The 15,948-nt window shown below is 43.3% G+C and overlaps 1 protein-coding gene across 2 annotated transcripts in view; it reads right to left on the bottom strand.

Moving 5' to 3' along the window:
- The window catches only part of LOC106568132 (ras-specific guanine nucleotide-releasing factor 2), a 95,751-nt gene that overhangs the window by 71,735 nt on the left and 8,068 nt on the right, over nucleotides 1-15,948 (bottom strand). For both annotated transcript variants that reach the window (XM_045692452.1, XM_045692451.1), the window contains exons 2-6: nucleotides 6,448-6,554; nucleotides 4,567-4,714; nucleotides 3,551-3,640; nucleotides 3,185-3,438; nucleotides 3,019-3,098 (exon numbers count right to left, since the gene is read on the bottom strand). In XM_045692452.1, the coding sequence (XP_045548408.1) occupies nucleotides 3,019-3,098; nucleotides 3,185-3,438; nucleotides 3,551-3,640; nucleotides 4,567-4,714; nucleotides 6,448-6,554 (679 nt within the window). The remainder of the gene's footprint in view (nucleotides 1-3,018; nucleotides 3,099-3,184; nucleotides 3,439-3,550; nucleotides 3,641-4,566; nucleotides 4,715-6,447; nucleotides 6,555-15,948) is intronic.

Genomic DNA, 15,948 nt, shown 5'->3' with positions numbered 1-15,948 from the left:
CGATCCCGCAGGTGAAGAACTTGGATGTGAAGGTCCTGGGCTGGCGTGGTTACAGGTGGTCTGCAGTTGTGAGGCCGGTTGGACGTACTGCCAAATTCTCTAAAATGACAAAGCCACCTCGGCTTATGGTTGAGAAATGTGTTAATTCTCTGGCAACAGCTCTGGTGGACATTCAGTCAGCATTCCAATTGCACACTCACTCATAACTTCAGACATCTGTGGCATTGTGTTGTGTGACAAAACTGCACATTTTACAGTGGCCTATTATTGCCCCCAGCACAATGTGCACCTGTGTAATGATCATAGTGTTTAATCATCTTCTTGACATGCCACACTTGTCAGGTGGATGGATTATCTTGGCAAAGGAGAAATGCTCACTAACAGTGATGTAAACAAATTTATGTAAACTGGAAACCACATATCCTGAGGCTGCATTTATTGTAGCTGGGGATTTTAACAAGGCTAATCTGAAAACAAGGCTCCCTAAATTTTATCAGCCTGTGCTCAGGTCTGTTCAACTCTGGTCCGACCAATCTGATTCCATGCTTCAAGATTGCTTCGATCACGTAGACTGGGATATATTCCCGGATAGCGTCGAACAACAACATTGATGTATACGCTGATTCGGAGAGCGAGTTTATTAGCAAGTGCATTGGTGATGTTGTACCCACGGCAACTATTAAAACCTTCCCCAACCAGAAACCGTGGCTTGATGGCAGCATTCGCGCAAAACTGAAAGCGCGAACCACTGCTTTTAATCAGGGCAAGGCGACCGGAAACATGACCGAATACAAACAGTGTAGCTATTCCCTCCGCAAGGCAATCAAACAACCTAAACGTCAGTATAGAGACAAAGTAGAGTCGCAATTCAACGGCTCAGACACGAGAGGTATGTGGCAAGGTCTACAGTCAATCATGGACTACAAAAAGAAAACCAGCCCTGTCGCGGACCCCGATGTCTTGCTCCCACAAAAACTAAATAACTTCTTTGCCCGCTTTGAGGACAATACACGGCCCACTACCAAAACCTGTGGGCTCTCCTTCACCGCAGCCAACGTGAGTAAAACATTTAAACATGTTAACCCTCGCAAGGCTGCCGGCCCAGACGGCATTCCTACCGCGTCCTCAGAGCATGCGCAGACCAGCTGGCTGGTGTGTTTACGGACATATTCAATCAATCCCTATCCCAGTCTGTTGTCCCCACATGCTTCAAGAGGGCCACCAGTGTTCCTTTCCCCAAGAAAGCTAAGGTAACTGAGCTAAACGACTATCACTTCCATCATCATGAAGTCCCTTGAGAGACTAGTCAAGGATCATATCACCTCCACCCTACCTGACACCCTAGACCCACTCCAATTTGCTTACCGCCCCAATAGGTCCACAGACAACGCAATATCACACTGCCCTATCCCATCTGGACAAGAGGAATACCTATGTAAGAATGCGGTTCATCGACTACAGCTCAGCATTTAACACCATAGCACCCTCCAAACTCGTCATTAAGCTCGAGACCCAGACCCGCCCTGTGCAACTTGGTCCTGGATTTCCTGACGGGACGCCCCCCAGGTGGTAAGGGTAGGAAACAACATCTCCACCCCGCTGATCCTCAACACTGGGGCCCCACAAGGGTGCATTCTCAGCCCTCTCCTGTACTCCCTGTTCACCCATGACTGAGTGGCCATGCATGCCTCCAACTCAATCATCAAGTTTGCAGACGACACTACAGTGGTAGGCTTGATTACCAACAACGACGAGATGGCCTACAGGGAGGAGGTAAGGGCCCTCGGAGTGTGGTGTCAGGAAAATAACCTCGCACTCAATGTCAACAAAACAAAGGAGATGATCGTGGACTTCAAGAAACAGCAGAGGGAGCACCCACCTATCCACATCGACGGGACAGCAGTGGAGAAGGTGAAAAGTTTTAAGTCCCTCGGCGTACACATCACGGACAAATGGAAATGGTCCACCCACACAGACAGCGTGGTGAAGAAGGCGCAGCAGTTCCTCTTCAACCTCAGGAGGCTGAAGAAATTTGGCTTGTCACCAAAAACACTCACAAGTTTTTACAGATGCACAATCGAGAGCATCCTGTCGGACTGTATCACCGCCTGGTACGGCAACTGCTCCCCCCACAAATGTAAGGCTCTCCAGAGGGTAGTGAGGTCTGCACAACGCATCACCAGGGGCAAACTACCTGCCCTCCAGGACACCTACACCACCCGATGTCACAGGAAGGCCAAAAAGATCATCAAGGACAACAACCACCTGAGCCACTGCCTGTTCACCCCGCTATCATCCAGAAGGCGAGGTCAGTACAGGTGCATCAAAGCTGGAACCGAGAGACTGAAAAACAGCTTCTATCTCAAGGCCATCAGACTGTTAAACAGCCATCACTAACATTGAGTGGCTGCTGCCAACATACTGACTGAAATCTCTAGCCACTTTAATAATTAAAATTGGATGTAATAAATGTATCACTAGTCACTTTAAACAATGCCACTTTATATAATGCCTACATACCCTACATTACTCATCTCATATGTATATACTGTACTCTATACCATCTACTGCATCTTGCCTATGCCGTTTGGCCATCGCTCATCCATATATTTGTATGTACATATTCTTATTCATTCCTTTACACTTATGTGTAAAAAGTAGTTGTTGTGAAATTGTTAGATTACTTGTTAGATATTACAGCATGGTCGGAACTAGAAGCACAAACATTTCGCTACATTCGCATTAACATCTGCTAACCTTGTGTATGTGACCAATAAAATTGGATTTGATTTGTGCACACATTTTTTTGTGTATCGAAAATACATGGGATCTTTTATTTCAGCTCATGAAACATGGGACCAACACTTTACTTGCTACATTCATATTTTTGTTCATAGCTAGATTCATGCACAGATCCTAGAAATACAATACATTGATAGAACAGGTCAAAAGACGATTCCATATTGATAATCGAAGAGGTCAGCATTAAATAACCCACTGTTTGAGCACTCTACTCACCCAGCACCAGAGTGGGCCAGTTGGCTATCCGAGCCTTCAGCCCCTGGTGGAAGATCTCATGGAGGAACATGATGGTCTCACTGAGGACAGAGAGAAGAAGAAGAGATGTAGTTGAGATCTCAGGCCTACCAGGTGAAGAAGATGCTTTCATATGTATGTGTGTTACCTGTTGAGGAAGATGCTGCTGACGTCATCGTGGCTGATGGGAGGTTTCTTGGAGCTGGCGGCCATACGTAGTGGTCTGAGGAAGAAGTTGACCAGGACAGAGAGCTGGCATACGTACTCTGTCTCTGCCTCCACCATGTTAAATACGATGTGGTTCCTCTTCCTCATGTTCTCAGCTTGTGGAGAACAGATGTAGTCCTGAACAATGATCTTCCACTTCCTCCGACACAGCCAGCCTCGCATGAAACTCTGGACCTGGAGGGGAGACAGGACACACCGGTCAGAATACACACATAAATATAGGTCAGAATACCTATCAAAACCTTGAGGGAAAGTAATCAAATACCGTAAAGACAATTGCTGATACCTTTTTGATCTTTTTAATGTCTGGATCCTCCTCCTCTTGATTAGTCTGCCAAGGCAGCATCCTTTCCTTTTCCTTATTCAACAGTACGATCTCAAAGAACACAGTCAACAGTCAGATCCATGTGAGTGTGTGTGTATGTGTGTGTGCGTATGTGTGTGTGTGTGTGTGTGTGTGTGTGTGTGTGTGTGTGTGTGTGTGTGTGTGTGTGTGTGTGTGTGTGTGTGTGTGTGTGTGTGTGTGTGTGTGTGTGTGTGTATGTGTGTGTATGTGTGTGTATATGTGTGTGTATATGTGTGTGTGTGGCATTGGTGTAAAGTACTCAAGTAGTTTTTTGGGGGTTATCTGTACTTTACGTTACTATTTATATTTGGGGCAACTTTTACTTTTACTTCACTACATTCCTAAAGAAAATGATGTACTTTTTACTCCATACATTTTCCATGACACCCAAAAGTACTCGTTACATTTTGAATGCTTAGCAGGACAGGAAAATGGTCCAATTTACACACTTATCAAGAGAACATCCCATGTCATCTACTGCCTCTGATCTGGTGGACTCACTAAACACAAATACATCTTTTATAAATTATGTCTGAGTGTTGGAGTGTGCCTTTGGCTATCCGTAAATTTTAAAAACAAGAAAATGGTGCTGTCTGCTTTGCTTAATATAAGGGATTTGAAATGATTGATACTTTTACTTTTGATACTTAAGCATATTTTGAACCAAATACTTTTAGACTTTTACTAAAGTAATATTTTACTGGGTGACTTCCACTTTTACTTGAGTAACTTTCCATTAAGGTATCTATACTTTTACTCAAGTATGACCATTGGGTAATTTGTCCACCACTGGCTATGTGTGTGTGGCTGCGTATGTGTGTGCGGTGTGCATGTGTATGTATGTATGTATGTATGTATGTATGTATGTATGTATGTATGTATGTATGTATGTATGTATGTATGTATGTATGTATGCATGTATGCATGTATGTATGTATGTGTATGAGTGTGTGTACCTCTGCTTTCAGCCTCTCTATCTCTGTGTCCTGGTCCTCTAGCTGGGTGCGTAGCTGGTTGGCTGCCACCTTCTCTGTCTCCATGATCAGGACCAGGTGGATGTACTTCTGCATCAGGACCTCGCGTTCAATGATGATGTCAGAGTAACTAGAGGTGGAATGGTAAGTGTTGAATGTTAAAACTAAGTTGACATGGTGAACATTGCACAGTGAACATCCCAAAAGCATTACGCTTGATACATATTACCAAGAAACATCATTTTCAAAGTTAACATTATAGCATTAATTTATTCATAATCCATCAATGTTAATTAGTAACAGCAGAACATACACATCTAGTTCAGTGGTAGTCTCTGGGAGGGAGGGAGGGAGGGAGGGAGGGAGGGAGGGAGGGAGGGAGGGAGGGAGGGAGGGAGGGAGGGAGGGAGAGAGAGAGGGAGGGAGGGAGGTTAGGGAGGGAGGGAGGGAGGGAGGGAGGGGAGGGAGGGAGGTGTAGAGAGAGCGAGACAGAGATGTTATGATTAGTGGGATCAAGAGAAGAGACAGAGAGAGCGAGGCAGAGTGTTGAGGTCAGGGCTGTGTTGTAATCACTGTGGCAGTACAGCACCAAAATGTGACCTAAATGTGAACTGCTCTGAGCAGAGCACGCACAGACACACACACACACACACACACACACACACACACACACACACACACACACACACACACACACACACACACACACACACACACACACACACACACACACACTGTGGCGGATGAATCAGAATTAGTTGGGTAACATAGATAATTAAGATGTTTTATTTGCATAATATGCTTATGTGAGATACTTGTCATTAGAATGTATCCCTTTGGACTTTGGTGTTGACAGTTGCACGTCTTCCCTTATCTAGGGCTCAGTCACTTGGGGCCCAGAGAGGGGAGAGGTCAGGCTTGTCTTTCACATGTCCCTGGTGCTATGCAGAATATCAGAAAGGGAAGAGGACAGAATGGAACATTGTCTACATATGTGTGTGTATCTTACTGAGGATGGGCCTCTATGAGATAGCACTGACAGAGGAGATTTATGATGTCTTTGGGTAATAAAGCCTAAAGAGCATTCCAGAGGACATGAGCTAATGGTTCTGTTCTATACCGTACCAGGGAGAGACGGTTCCAGTTTGGAGTAGGAGGACCAGACTCTGGTCTATACAATGAACACTGTTGACACAGCAGTTGCTGTCTGCTTTGTTTTATAGATATCTTTCATACAAAACTTAGCCTTGTGACCCATTCTATGTATCTGTGGTTCGTCATGTACGTTGAGAGGGGTGTATCTTGGCTATAAAAGATCTTTGTACTTTTGTGTTGACACTTGCAATGGTTCATTAGAGATAGCGCAACATTGAAAGTCAAAGTGCTTTTGCAAAGCTCTTATTATTAAAGATGTAGTTTAAGTATAACTCTGATTGGTGTGTGAAGTTTGTAACTCTCCTCATTTGGTAATGCAGAAATTAGCCACCACAACACACACACACACACACACACACACACACACACACACACACACACACACACACACACACACACACACACACACACACACACACACACACACACACACCTCTTACAAATGGAGCAGACATGTGGAGAGGGGATTGTGTGTGTGTGTGTGTTTAGCGTGTGGATCACTATACAGTCACTGTGTGTCTTAGAGTAGATCAAGCCACACTGTCTACGTAGGGGAGAGTCAGCTGTTGAATTTACATGTGTCATGAGTACAACAAGTAAGCCAGACCCAAATCAAGCCCTAACTCATATCCTTCCCCTAGCCCCTAGCTGCTACCTCTTGTAAAGAGGTGTTGAGGTTTTGTTGTTGGATAGACTCCACCCTCTTACCTGGCCTGTTGGATATACTCCACCCACTTGTTGCATTCTGACTCCTCCTCTGTCCGCAGCTCCAGAGGCTTCTGACCGTCATGGCCAAACACCACCAGGAAGTAGTGCTGGAGGAAACAGGAAACAGAAATACTATTACAAGGAAGTAAACAGGAAATAGAATCAACATGTGAAGGTGCTACTCAATCAATTGCAGGTATCAGATCAAATCAAATCAAAGTTTATTGGTCACGTGCACCGAATACAACAGGTGTAGACCTTACAGTGAAATGCTTACTTACAGGCTCTAACCAATAGTGGAAAAAAGGTATTAGGTGAACAATGGGTAAGTAAAGAAATAAAAACAACAGTAAAAAAGACAGTTGCGAGGCTATATACAGTAGCGAGTCTATAACAGTAGTGAGGCTACATACAGGCACCGGTTAGTCAGGCTGATTGAGGTAGTATGTACATGTAGATATGGTTAAAGTGACTATGCATATATGATGAACAGAGAGTAGCAGTAGCATAAAAGAGGGGATGGTTGTAGTGCTTTCAGAAGTGTTTGATTTGCACAGCAGCATGTCCTGGAATGCCACACAAGCACGCACACATTCACACACACACGCACACATTCACACACACACATAGACACACATTCACACACACACATAGACACACACACACACACACACACACACACACACGTAGACACATACACAAGTTGCTCTTTCTCTGACAGGAATCCGATTAACACGCAATTTCCTCCATGTTAGGCGTTCCCACCACATAAACAATACTCTCAGAATATAAAGAATGAGTTAATTGTTTAAAACGTTTAAAAAAATGTAGAGAACATTTCTTGAGTCCTTGCCACTGGGCATGAAAAGCAGGAAATGTCGTCCCAAATGACCCCTTCTATCTGTGACTCAGTTCACTGACCAAAACACATTAGAGAGAACAGGAGAGTGCTATAAAGGTCATAGTACAGAACCAGGTTTCCTGCAAAATAAACAATTGTCTTATTTACCCATATGGCCCCATATGGATATTCAGTGGGCAAGGTGGGCACGGGCTAGTCCACAGCAATCCCACATCAGCCCAATTAATAAATTCCTATTAAATAGCAAAGGCTCATCGACCTAATGTGGGCAGCCCACATGGGGACAATATTTTAGCCCGGACTGGGCCCACATTGTCAATCAAATCAAATCAAATCAAATCATTGTGTCAATGTGGACATGTCTGCTGGGTAACTACTGTGTTCTGCCCACCCATTCCTTGGTAGGAAAGGAGAGTGACTGTTTATGTAAGAAAGACTGTGAAAAGAATGTCTCTATTCTATTCTATTTGACAATATTGTTACATTTTGAATGTTCAATTTCTATTTTAAATTAGAATGTAATTTAATACAATTATTAATCTAATGTCACCACTGATCTGCTTATTTAGAAAATAAAGATGTGAATCTGTATCCGATACATAAAATGCTGGACTCAATGACAATATGTTTTCATAGAATTAGATTCAAATTCCACCACAAGCTGTTGTTTATATCAAATAAAATCAGATGATAGAAAAATGTGTATGTATATAAGCGGGTAAGAGACACTACCGTGTTTGCCTGTTAAGAGACCAGAGAGAGGCTTAAGGGCTTGTTTGTGTTGTGTGTGTATATGTGTGTGTGTATGTATTTGTGTGTGCAGGTTACATAACGACCAGGGCTTGTGCAGCTTCTTACTGCTGTTAATCCGGCCTCCCCAGCCAAAGAGAGAGAGAGTACTTTTATTTTAGTATTTGCCCCAAAACAAGTACTTTTATTTTAGTATTTGAATGGTTATTTGTAAAAAACAAATAGTCTACCAAATTGAATTCAAGGGTATTTTAAAATACTTATTTGTTATACTATTTTCAAATACCTGGGATAAATGCATGGGTGTGTATTTGAGTATTTCCAAATACATTAAAATATTCAACTACTTGTCTAAAAATATTTCTGAATACTCACTTTGAAAGTATGTGAAAGTAACAGATATTTTAAATAGTATTTGAACCCAGGTCTTGTGTGTGTGAATGTGTGTGTGTTCATGCATTTTAATGTGTGTGTTAATGTGAGGACAGATGAATGATTTCTGCTGGTTAGCTGGCTATCATGGCTGTTTACAGCAACAAAACACACACATGCCCCCCAACCGCCCCTCTCTCTCTCTGGTTGATTTTTGTGGTATTATATGCTGGTTCTAAATGTAGTTTCATTGCTTTACTTGGCCTAGCAAAATGGTCTCTCATCTTCTCTCAGTCTCTCTGTAACTGTCACAGTCAGTCAGACACCATCACAGCAGAGTTTCACACACAAAACCTCTAAAACCCTCCCTTCAGTCCCTCCTCCTCTTCTCATCATAATAAATACTGTCAATCACATCCCAGTGCGCTCTCTCTCTCCTCATCATCTACATTTCTCTCTACTCATCTTCAGCCTCTCTCTCTCCTCATCATCTACATTTCTCTCTACTCATCTTCAGCCTCTCTCTCATCATCTACATTTCTCTCTACTCATCTTCAGCCTCTCTCTCTCTCCTCATCATCTACATTTCTCTCTACTCATCTTCAGCCTCTCTCTCTCTCCTCATCTACATTTCTCTCTACTCATCTTCAGCCTCTCTCTCTCTCCTCATCATCTACATTTCTCTCTAATCATCTTCAGCCTCTCTCTCCTCATCATCTACATTTCTCTCTACTCATCTTCAGCCTCTCTCTCTCTCCTCATCATCTACATTTCTCTCTACTCATCTTCAGCCTCTCTCTCTCTCCTCATCATCTACATTTCTCTCTACTCATCTTCAGCCTCTCTCTCTCTCCTCATCATCTACATTTCTCTCTACTCATCTTCAGCCTCTCTCTCTCCTCATCATCTACATTTCTCTCTACTCATCTTCAGCCTCTCTCTCCTCATCATCTACATTTCTCTCTACTCATCTTCAGCCTCTCTCTCTCTCCTCATCATCTACATTTCTGTCTACTCATCTTCAGCCTCTCTCTCTCTCTCCTTATCATCTACATTTCTCTCTACTCATCTTCAGCCTCTCTCTCTCTCCTCATCATCTACATTTCTCTCTACTCATCTTCAGCCTCTCTCTCTCCTCATCATCTACATTTCTCTCTACTCATCTTCAGCCTCTCTCTCTCTCCTCATCATCTGCATTTCTGTCTACTCATCTTCAGCCTCTCTCTCTCCTCATCATCTACATTTCTCTCTACTCATCTTCAGCCTCTCTCTCTCTCCTCATCATCTACATTTCTGTCTACTCATCTTCAGCCTCTCTCTCCTCATCATCTACACTTCTCTCTACTCATCTTCAGCCTCTCTCTCCTCATCATCTACATTTCTCTCTACTCATCTTCAGCCTCTCTCTCTCTCCTCATCATCTACATTTCTGTCTATTCATCTTCAGCCTCTCTCTCTCTCCTCATCATCTACATTTCTCTCTACTCATCTTCAGCCTCTCTCTCTCCTCATCATCTACATTTCTCTCTACTCATCTTCAGCCTCTCTCTCTCTCCTCATCATCTACATTTCTCTCTACTCATCTTCAGCCTCTCTCTCCTCATCATCTACATTTCTCTCTACTCATCTTCAGCCTCTCTCTCCTCATCATCTACATTTCTCTCTACTCATCTTCAGCCTCTCTCTCTCCTCATCATCTACATTTCTGTCTACTCATCTTCAGCCTCTCTCTCTCTCTCTCTCTCCTTATCATCTACATTTCTCTCTACTCATCTTCAGCCTCTCTCTCTCTCCTCATCATCTACATTTCTGTCTACTCATCTTCAGCCTCTCTCTCTCTCCTCATCATCTACATTTCTGTCTACTCATCTTCAGCCTCTCTCTCCTCATCATCTACACTTCTCTCTACTCATCTTCAGCCTCTCTCTCCTCATCATCTACATTTCTCTCTACTCATCTTCAGCCTCTCTCTCTCTCCTCATCATCTACATTTCTGTCTACTCATCTTCAGCCTCTCTCTCTCTCCTCATCATCTACATTTCTCTCTACTCATCTTCAGCCTCTCTCTCTCTCCTCATCATCTACATTTCTCTCTACTCATCTTCAGCCTCTCTCTCTCTCCTCATCATCTACATTTCTCTCTACTCATCTTCAGCCTCTCTCTCCTCATCATCTACATTTCTCTCTACTCAGCTTCAGCCTCTCTCTCTCTCCTCATCATCTACATTTCTCTCTACTCATCTTCAGCCTCTCTCTCTCTCTCCTCATCATCTACATTTCTCTCTACTCATCTTCAGCCTCTCTCTCTCTACTCATCATCTACATTTCTCTCTACTCATCTTCAGCCTCTCTCTCTCCTAATCATCTACATTACTCTCTACTCATCTTCATCCTCTCTCTCTCCTCATCATCTACATTTCTCTCTACTCATTTTCAGCCTCTCTCTCTCCTCATCATCTACATTTCTCTCTACTCATCTTCAGCCTCTCTCTCTCTCCTCATCATCTACATTTCTCTCTACTCATCTTCAGCCTATCTCTCTCTCCTCATCATCTACATTTCTCTCTACTCATCTTCAGCCTCTCTCTCTCCTCATCATCTACATTTCTCTCTACTCATCTTCAGCCTCTCTCTCTCTCCTCATCATCTACATTTCTCTCTACTCATCTTCAGCCTCTCTCTCTCTCCTCATCATCTACACTTCTCTCTACTCATCTTCAGCCTCTCTCTCCTCATCATCTACATTTCTCTCTACTCATCTTCAGCCTCTCTCTCTCTCCTCATCATCTACATTTCTGTCTACTCATCTTCAGCCTCTCTCTCTCTCCTCATCATCTACATTTCTCTCTACTCATCTTCAGCCTCTCTCTCCTCATCATCTACATTTCTGTCTACTCATCTTCAGCCTCTCTCTCTCCTCATCATCTAGATTAATCTCTACTCATCTTCAGCCTATCTCTCTCTCCTCATCATCTACACTTCTCTCTACTCATCTTCAGCCTCTCTCTCTCCTCATCATCTACATTTCTCTCTACTCATCTTCAGCCTCTCTCTCCTCATCATCTACATTTCTCTCTACTCATCTTCAGCCTCTCTCTCCTCATCATCTACATTTCTCTCTACTCATCTTCAGCCTCTCTCTCTCTCCTCATCATCTACATATCTGTCTACTCATCTTCAGCCTCTCTCTCTCTCTCCTTATCATCTACATTTCTCTCTACTCATCTTCAGCCTCTCTCTCTCTCCTCATCATCTACATTTCTGTCTACTCATCTTCAGCCTCTCTCTCTCTCTCCTCATCATCTACATTTCTGTCTACTCATCTTCAGCCTCTCTCTCCTCATCATCTACACTTCTCTCTACTCATCTTCAGCCTCTCTCTCCTCATCATCTACATTTCTCTCTACTCATCTTCAGCCTCTCTCTCTCTCCTCATCATCTACATTTCTGTCTACTCATCTTCAGCCTCTCTCTCTCTCCTCATCATCTACATTTCTCTCTACTCATCTTCAGCCTCTCTCTCTCTCCTCATCATCTACATTTCTCTCTACTCATCTTCAGCCTCTCTCTCTCTCCTCATCATCTACATTTCTCTCTACTCATCTTCAGCCTCTCTCTCCTCATCATCTACATTTCTCTCTACTCATCTTCAGCCTCTCTCTCCTCATCATCTACATTTCTCTCTACTCATCTTCAGCCTCTCTCTCTCTCCTCATCATCTACATTTCTCTCTACTCATCTTCAGCCTCTCTCTCTCTACTCATCATCTACATTTCTCTCTACTCATCTTCAGCCTCTCTCTCTCCTCATCATCTACATTACTCTCTACTCATCTTCATCCTCTCTCTCTCCTCATCATCTACATTTCTCTCAACTCATCTTCAGCCTCTCTCTCTCCTCATCATCTACATTTCTCTCTACTCATCTTCAGCCTCTCTCTCTCTCTCCTCATCATCTACATTTCTCTCTACTCATTTTCAGCCTCTCTCTCTCCTCATCATCTACATTTCTCTCTACTCATCTTCAGCCTCTCTCTCTCTCCTCATCATCTACATTTCTCTCTACTCATCTTCAGCCTCTCTCTCTCTCCTCATCTACATTTCTCTCTACTCATCTTCAGCCTCTCTCTCTCTCCTCATCATCTACATTTCTCTCTAATCATCTTCAGCCTCTCTCTCCTCATCATCTACATTTCTCTCTACTCATCTTCAGCCTCTCTCTCTCTCCTCATCATCTACATTTCTCTCTACTCATCTTCAGCCTCTCTCTCTCTCCTCATCATCTACATTTCTCTCTACTCATCTTCAGCCTCTCTCTCTCTCCTCATCATCTACATTTCTCTCTACTCATCTTCAGCCTCTCTCTCTCCTCATCATCTACATTTCTCTCTACTCATCTTCAGCCTCTCTCTCCTCATCATCTACATTTCTCTCTACTCATCTTCAGCCTCTCTCTCTCTCCTCATCATCTACATTTCTGTCTACTCATCTTCAGCCTCTCTCTCTCTCTCCTTATCATCTACATTTCTCTCTACTCATCTTCAGCCTCTCTCTCTCTCCTCATCATCTACATTTCTCTCTACTCATCTTCAGCCTCTCTCTCTCCTCATCATCTACATTTCTCTCTACTCATCTTCAGCCTCTCTCTCTCTCCTCATCATCTGCATTTCTGTCTACTCATCTTCAGCCTCTCTCTCTCCTCATCATCTACATTTCTCTCTACTCATCTTCAGCCTCTCTCTCTCTCCTCATCATCTACATTTCTGTCTACTCATCTTCAGCCTCTCTCTCCTCATCATCTACACTTCTCTCTACTCATCTTCAGCCTCTCTCTCCTCATCATCTACATTTCTCTCTACTCATCTTCAGCCTCTCTCTCTCTCCTCATCATCTACATTTCTGTCTATTCATCTTCAGCCTCTCTCTCTCTCCTCATCATCTACATTTCTCTCTACTCATCTTCAGCCTCTCTCTCTCCTCATCATCTACATTTCTCTCTACTCATCTTCAGCCTCTCTCTCTCTCCTCATCATCTACATTTCTCTCTACTCATCTTCAGCCTCTCTCTCCTCATCATCTACATTTCTCTCTACTCATCTTCAGCCTCTCTCTCCTCATCATCTACATTTCTCTCTACTCATCTTCAGCCTCTCTCTCTCCTCATCATCTACATTTCTGTCTACTCATCTTCAGCCTCTCTCTCTCTCTCTCCTTATCATCTACATTTCTCTCTACTCATCTTCAGCCTCTCTCTCTCTCCTCATCATCTACATTTCTGTCTACTCATCTTCAGCCTCTCTCTCTCTCCTCATCATCTACATTTCTGTCTACTCATCTTCAGCCTCTCTCTCCTCATCATCTACACTTCTCTCTACTCATCTTCAGCCTCTCTCTCCTCATCATCTACATTTCTCTCTACTCATCTTCAGCCTCTCTCTCTCTCCTCATCATCTACATTTCTGTCTACTCATCTTCAGCCTCTCTCTCTCTCCTCATCATCTACATTTCTCTCTACTCATCTTCAGCCTCTCTCTCTCTCCTCATCATCTACATTTCTCTCTACTCATCTTCAGCCTCTCTCTCTCTCCTCATCATCTACATTTCTCTCTACTCATCTTCAGCCTCTCTCTCCTCATCATCTACATTTCTCTCTACTCAGCTTCAGCCTCTCTCTCTCTCCTCATCATCTACATTTCTCTCTACTCATCTTCAGCCTCTCTCTCTCTCTCCTCATCATCTACATTTCTCTCTACTCATCTTCAGCCTCTCTCTCTCTACTCATCATCTACATTTCTCTCTACTCATCTTCAGCCTCTCTCTCTCCTAATCATCTACATTACTCTCTACTCATCTTCATCCTCTCTCTCTCCTCATCATCTACATTTCTCTCTACTCATTTTCAGCCTCTCTCTCTCCTCATCATCTACATTTCTCTCTACTCATCTTCAGCCTCTCTCTCTCTCCTCATCATCTACATTTCTCTCTACTCATCTTCAGCCTATCTCTCTCTCCTCATCATCTACATTTCTCTCTACTCATCTTCAGCCTCTCTCTCTCCTCATCATCTACATTTCTCTCTACTCATCTTCAGCCTCTCTCTCTCTCCTCATCATCTACATTTCTCTCTACTCATCTTCAGCCTCTCTCTCTCTCCTCATCATCTACACTTCTCTCTACTCATCTTCAGCCTCTCTCTCCTCATCATCTACATTTCTCTCTACTCATCTTCAGCCTCTCTCTCTCTCCTCATCATCTACATTTCTGTCTACTCATCTTCAGCCTCTCTCTCTCTCCTCATCATCTACATTTCTCTCTACTCATCTTCAGCCTCTCTCTCCTCATCATCTACATTTCTGTCTACTCATCTTCAGCCTCTCTCTCTCCTCATCATCTAGATTAATCTCTACTCATCTTCAGCCTATCTCTCTCTCCTCATCATCTACACTTCTCTCTACTCATCTTCAGCCTCTCTCTCTCCTCATCATCTACATTTCTCTCTACTCATCTTCAGCCTCTCTCTCCTCATCATCTACATTTCTCTCTACTCATCTTCAGCCTCTCTCTCCTCATCATCTACATTTCTCTCTACTCATCTTCAGCCTCTCTCTCTCTCCTCATCATCTACATATCTGTCTACTCATCTTCAGCCTCTCTCTCTCTCTCCTTATCATCTACATTTCTCTCTACTCATCTTCAGCCTCTCTCTCTCTCCTCATCATCTACATTTCTGTCTACTCATCTTCAGCCTCTCTCTCTCTCTCCTCATCATCTACATTTCTGTCTACTCATCTTCAGCCTCTCTCTCCTCATCATCTACACTTCTCTCTACTCATCTTCAGCCTCTCTCTCCTCATCATCTACATTTCTCTCTACTCATCTTCAGCCTCTCTCTCTCTCCTCATCATCTACATTTCTGTCTACTCATCTTCAGCCTCTCTCTCTCTCCTCATCATCTACATTTCTCTCTACTCATCTTCAGCCTCTCTCTCTCTCCTCATCATCTACATTTCTCTCTACTCATCTTCAGCCTCTCTCTCTCTCCTCATCATCTACATTTCTCTCTACTCATCTTCAGCCTCTCTCTCCTCATCATCTACATTTCTCTCTACTCATCTTCAGCCTCTCTCTCCTCATCATCTACATTTCTCTCTACTCATCTTCAGCCTCTCTCTCTCTCCTCATCATCTACATTTCTCTCTACTCATCTTCAGCCTCTCTCTCTCTACTCATCATCTACATTTCTCTCTACTCATCTTCAGCCTCTCTCTCTCCTCATCATCTACATTACTCTCTACTCATCTTCATCCTCTCTCTCTCCTCATCATCTACATTTCTCTCAACTCATCTTCAGCCTCTCTCTCTCCTCATCATCTACATTTCTCTCTACTCATCTTCAGCCTCTCTCTCTCTCTCCTCATCATCTACATTTCTCTCTACTCATTTTCAGCCTCTCTCTCTCCTCATCATCTACATTTCTCTCTACTCATCTTCAGCCTCTCTCTCTCTCCTCATCATCTA

Source organism: Salmo salar, chromosome ssa13, assembly GCF_905237065.1.
Source record: "Salmo salar chromosome ssa13, Ssal_v3.1, whole genome shotgun sequence".
Taxonomy (NCBI): domain Eukaryota; kingdom Metazoa; phylum Chordata; class Actinopteri; order Salmoniformes; family Salmonidae; genus Salmo; species Salmo salar.
The sequence above is the reverse complement of the archived record's forward strand: the minus strand, read 5'-3'. Positions and strand labels throughout refer to the sequence as shown.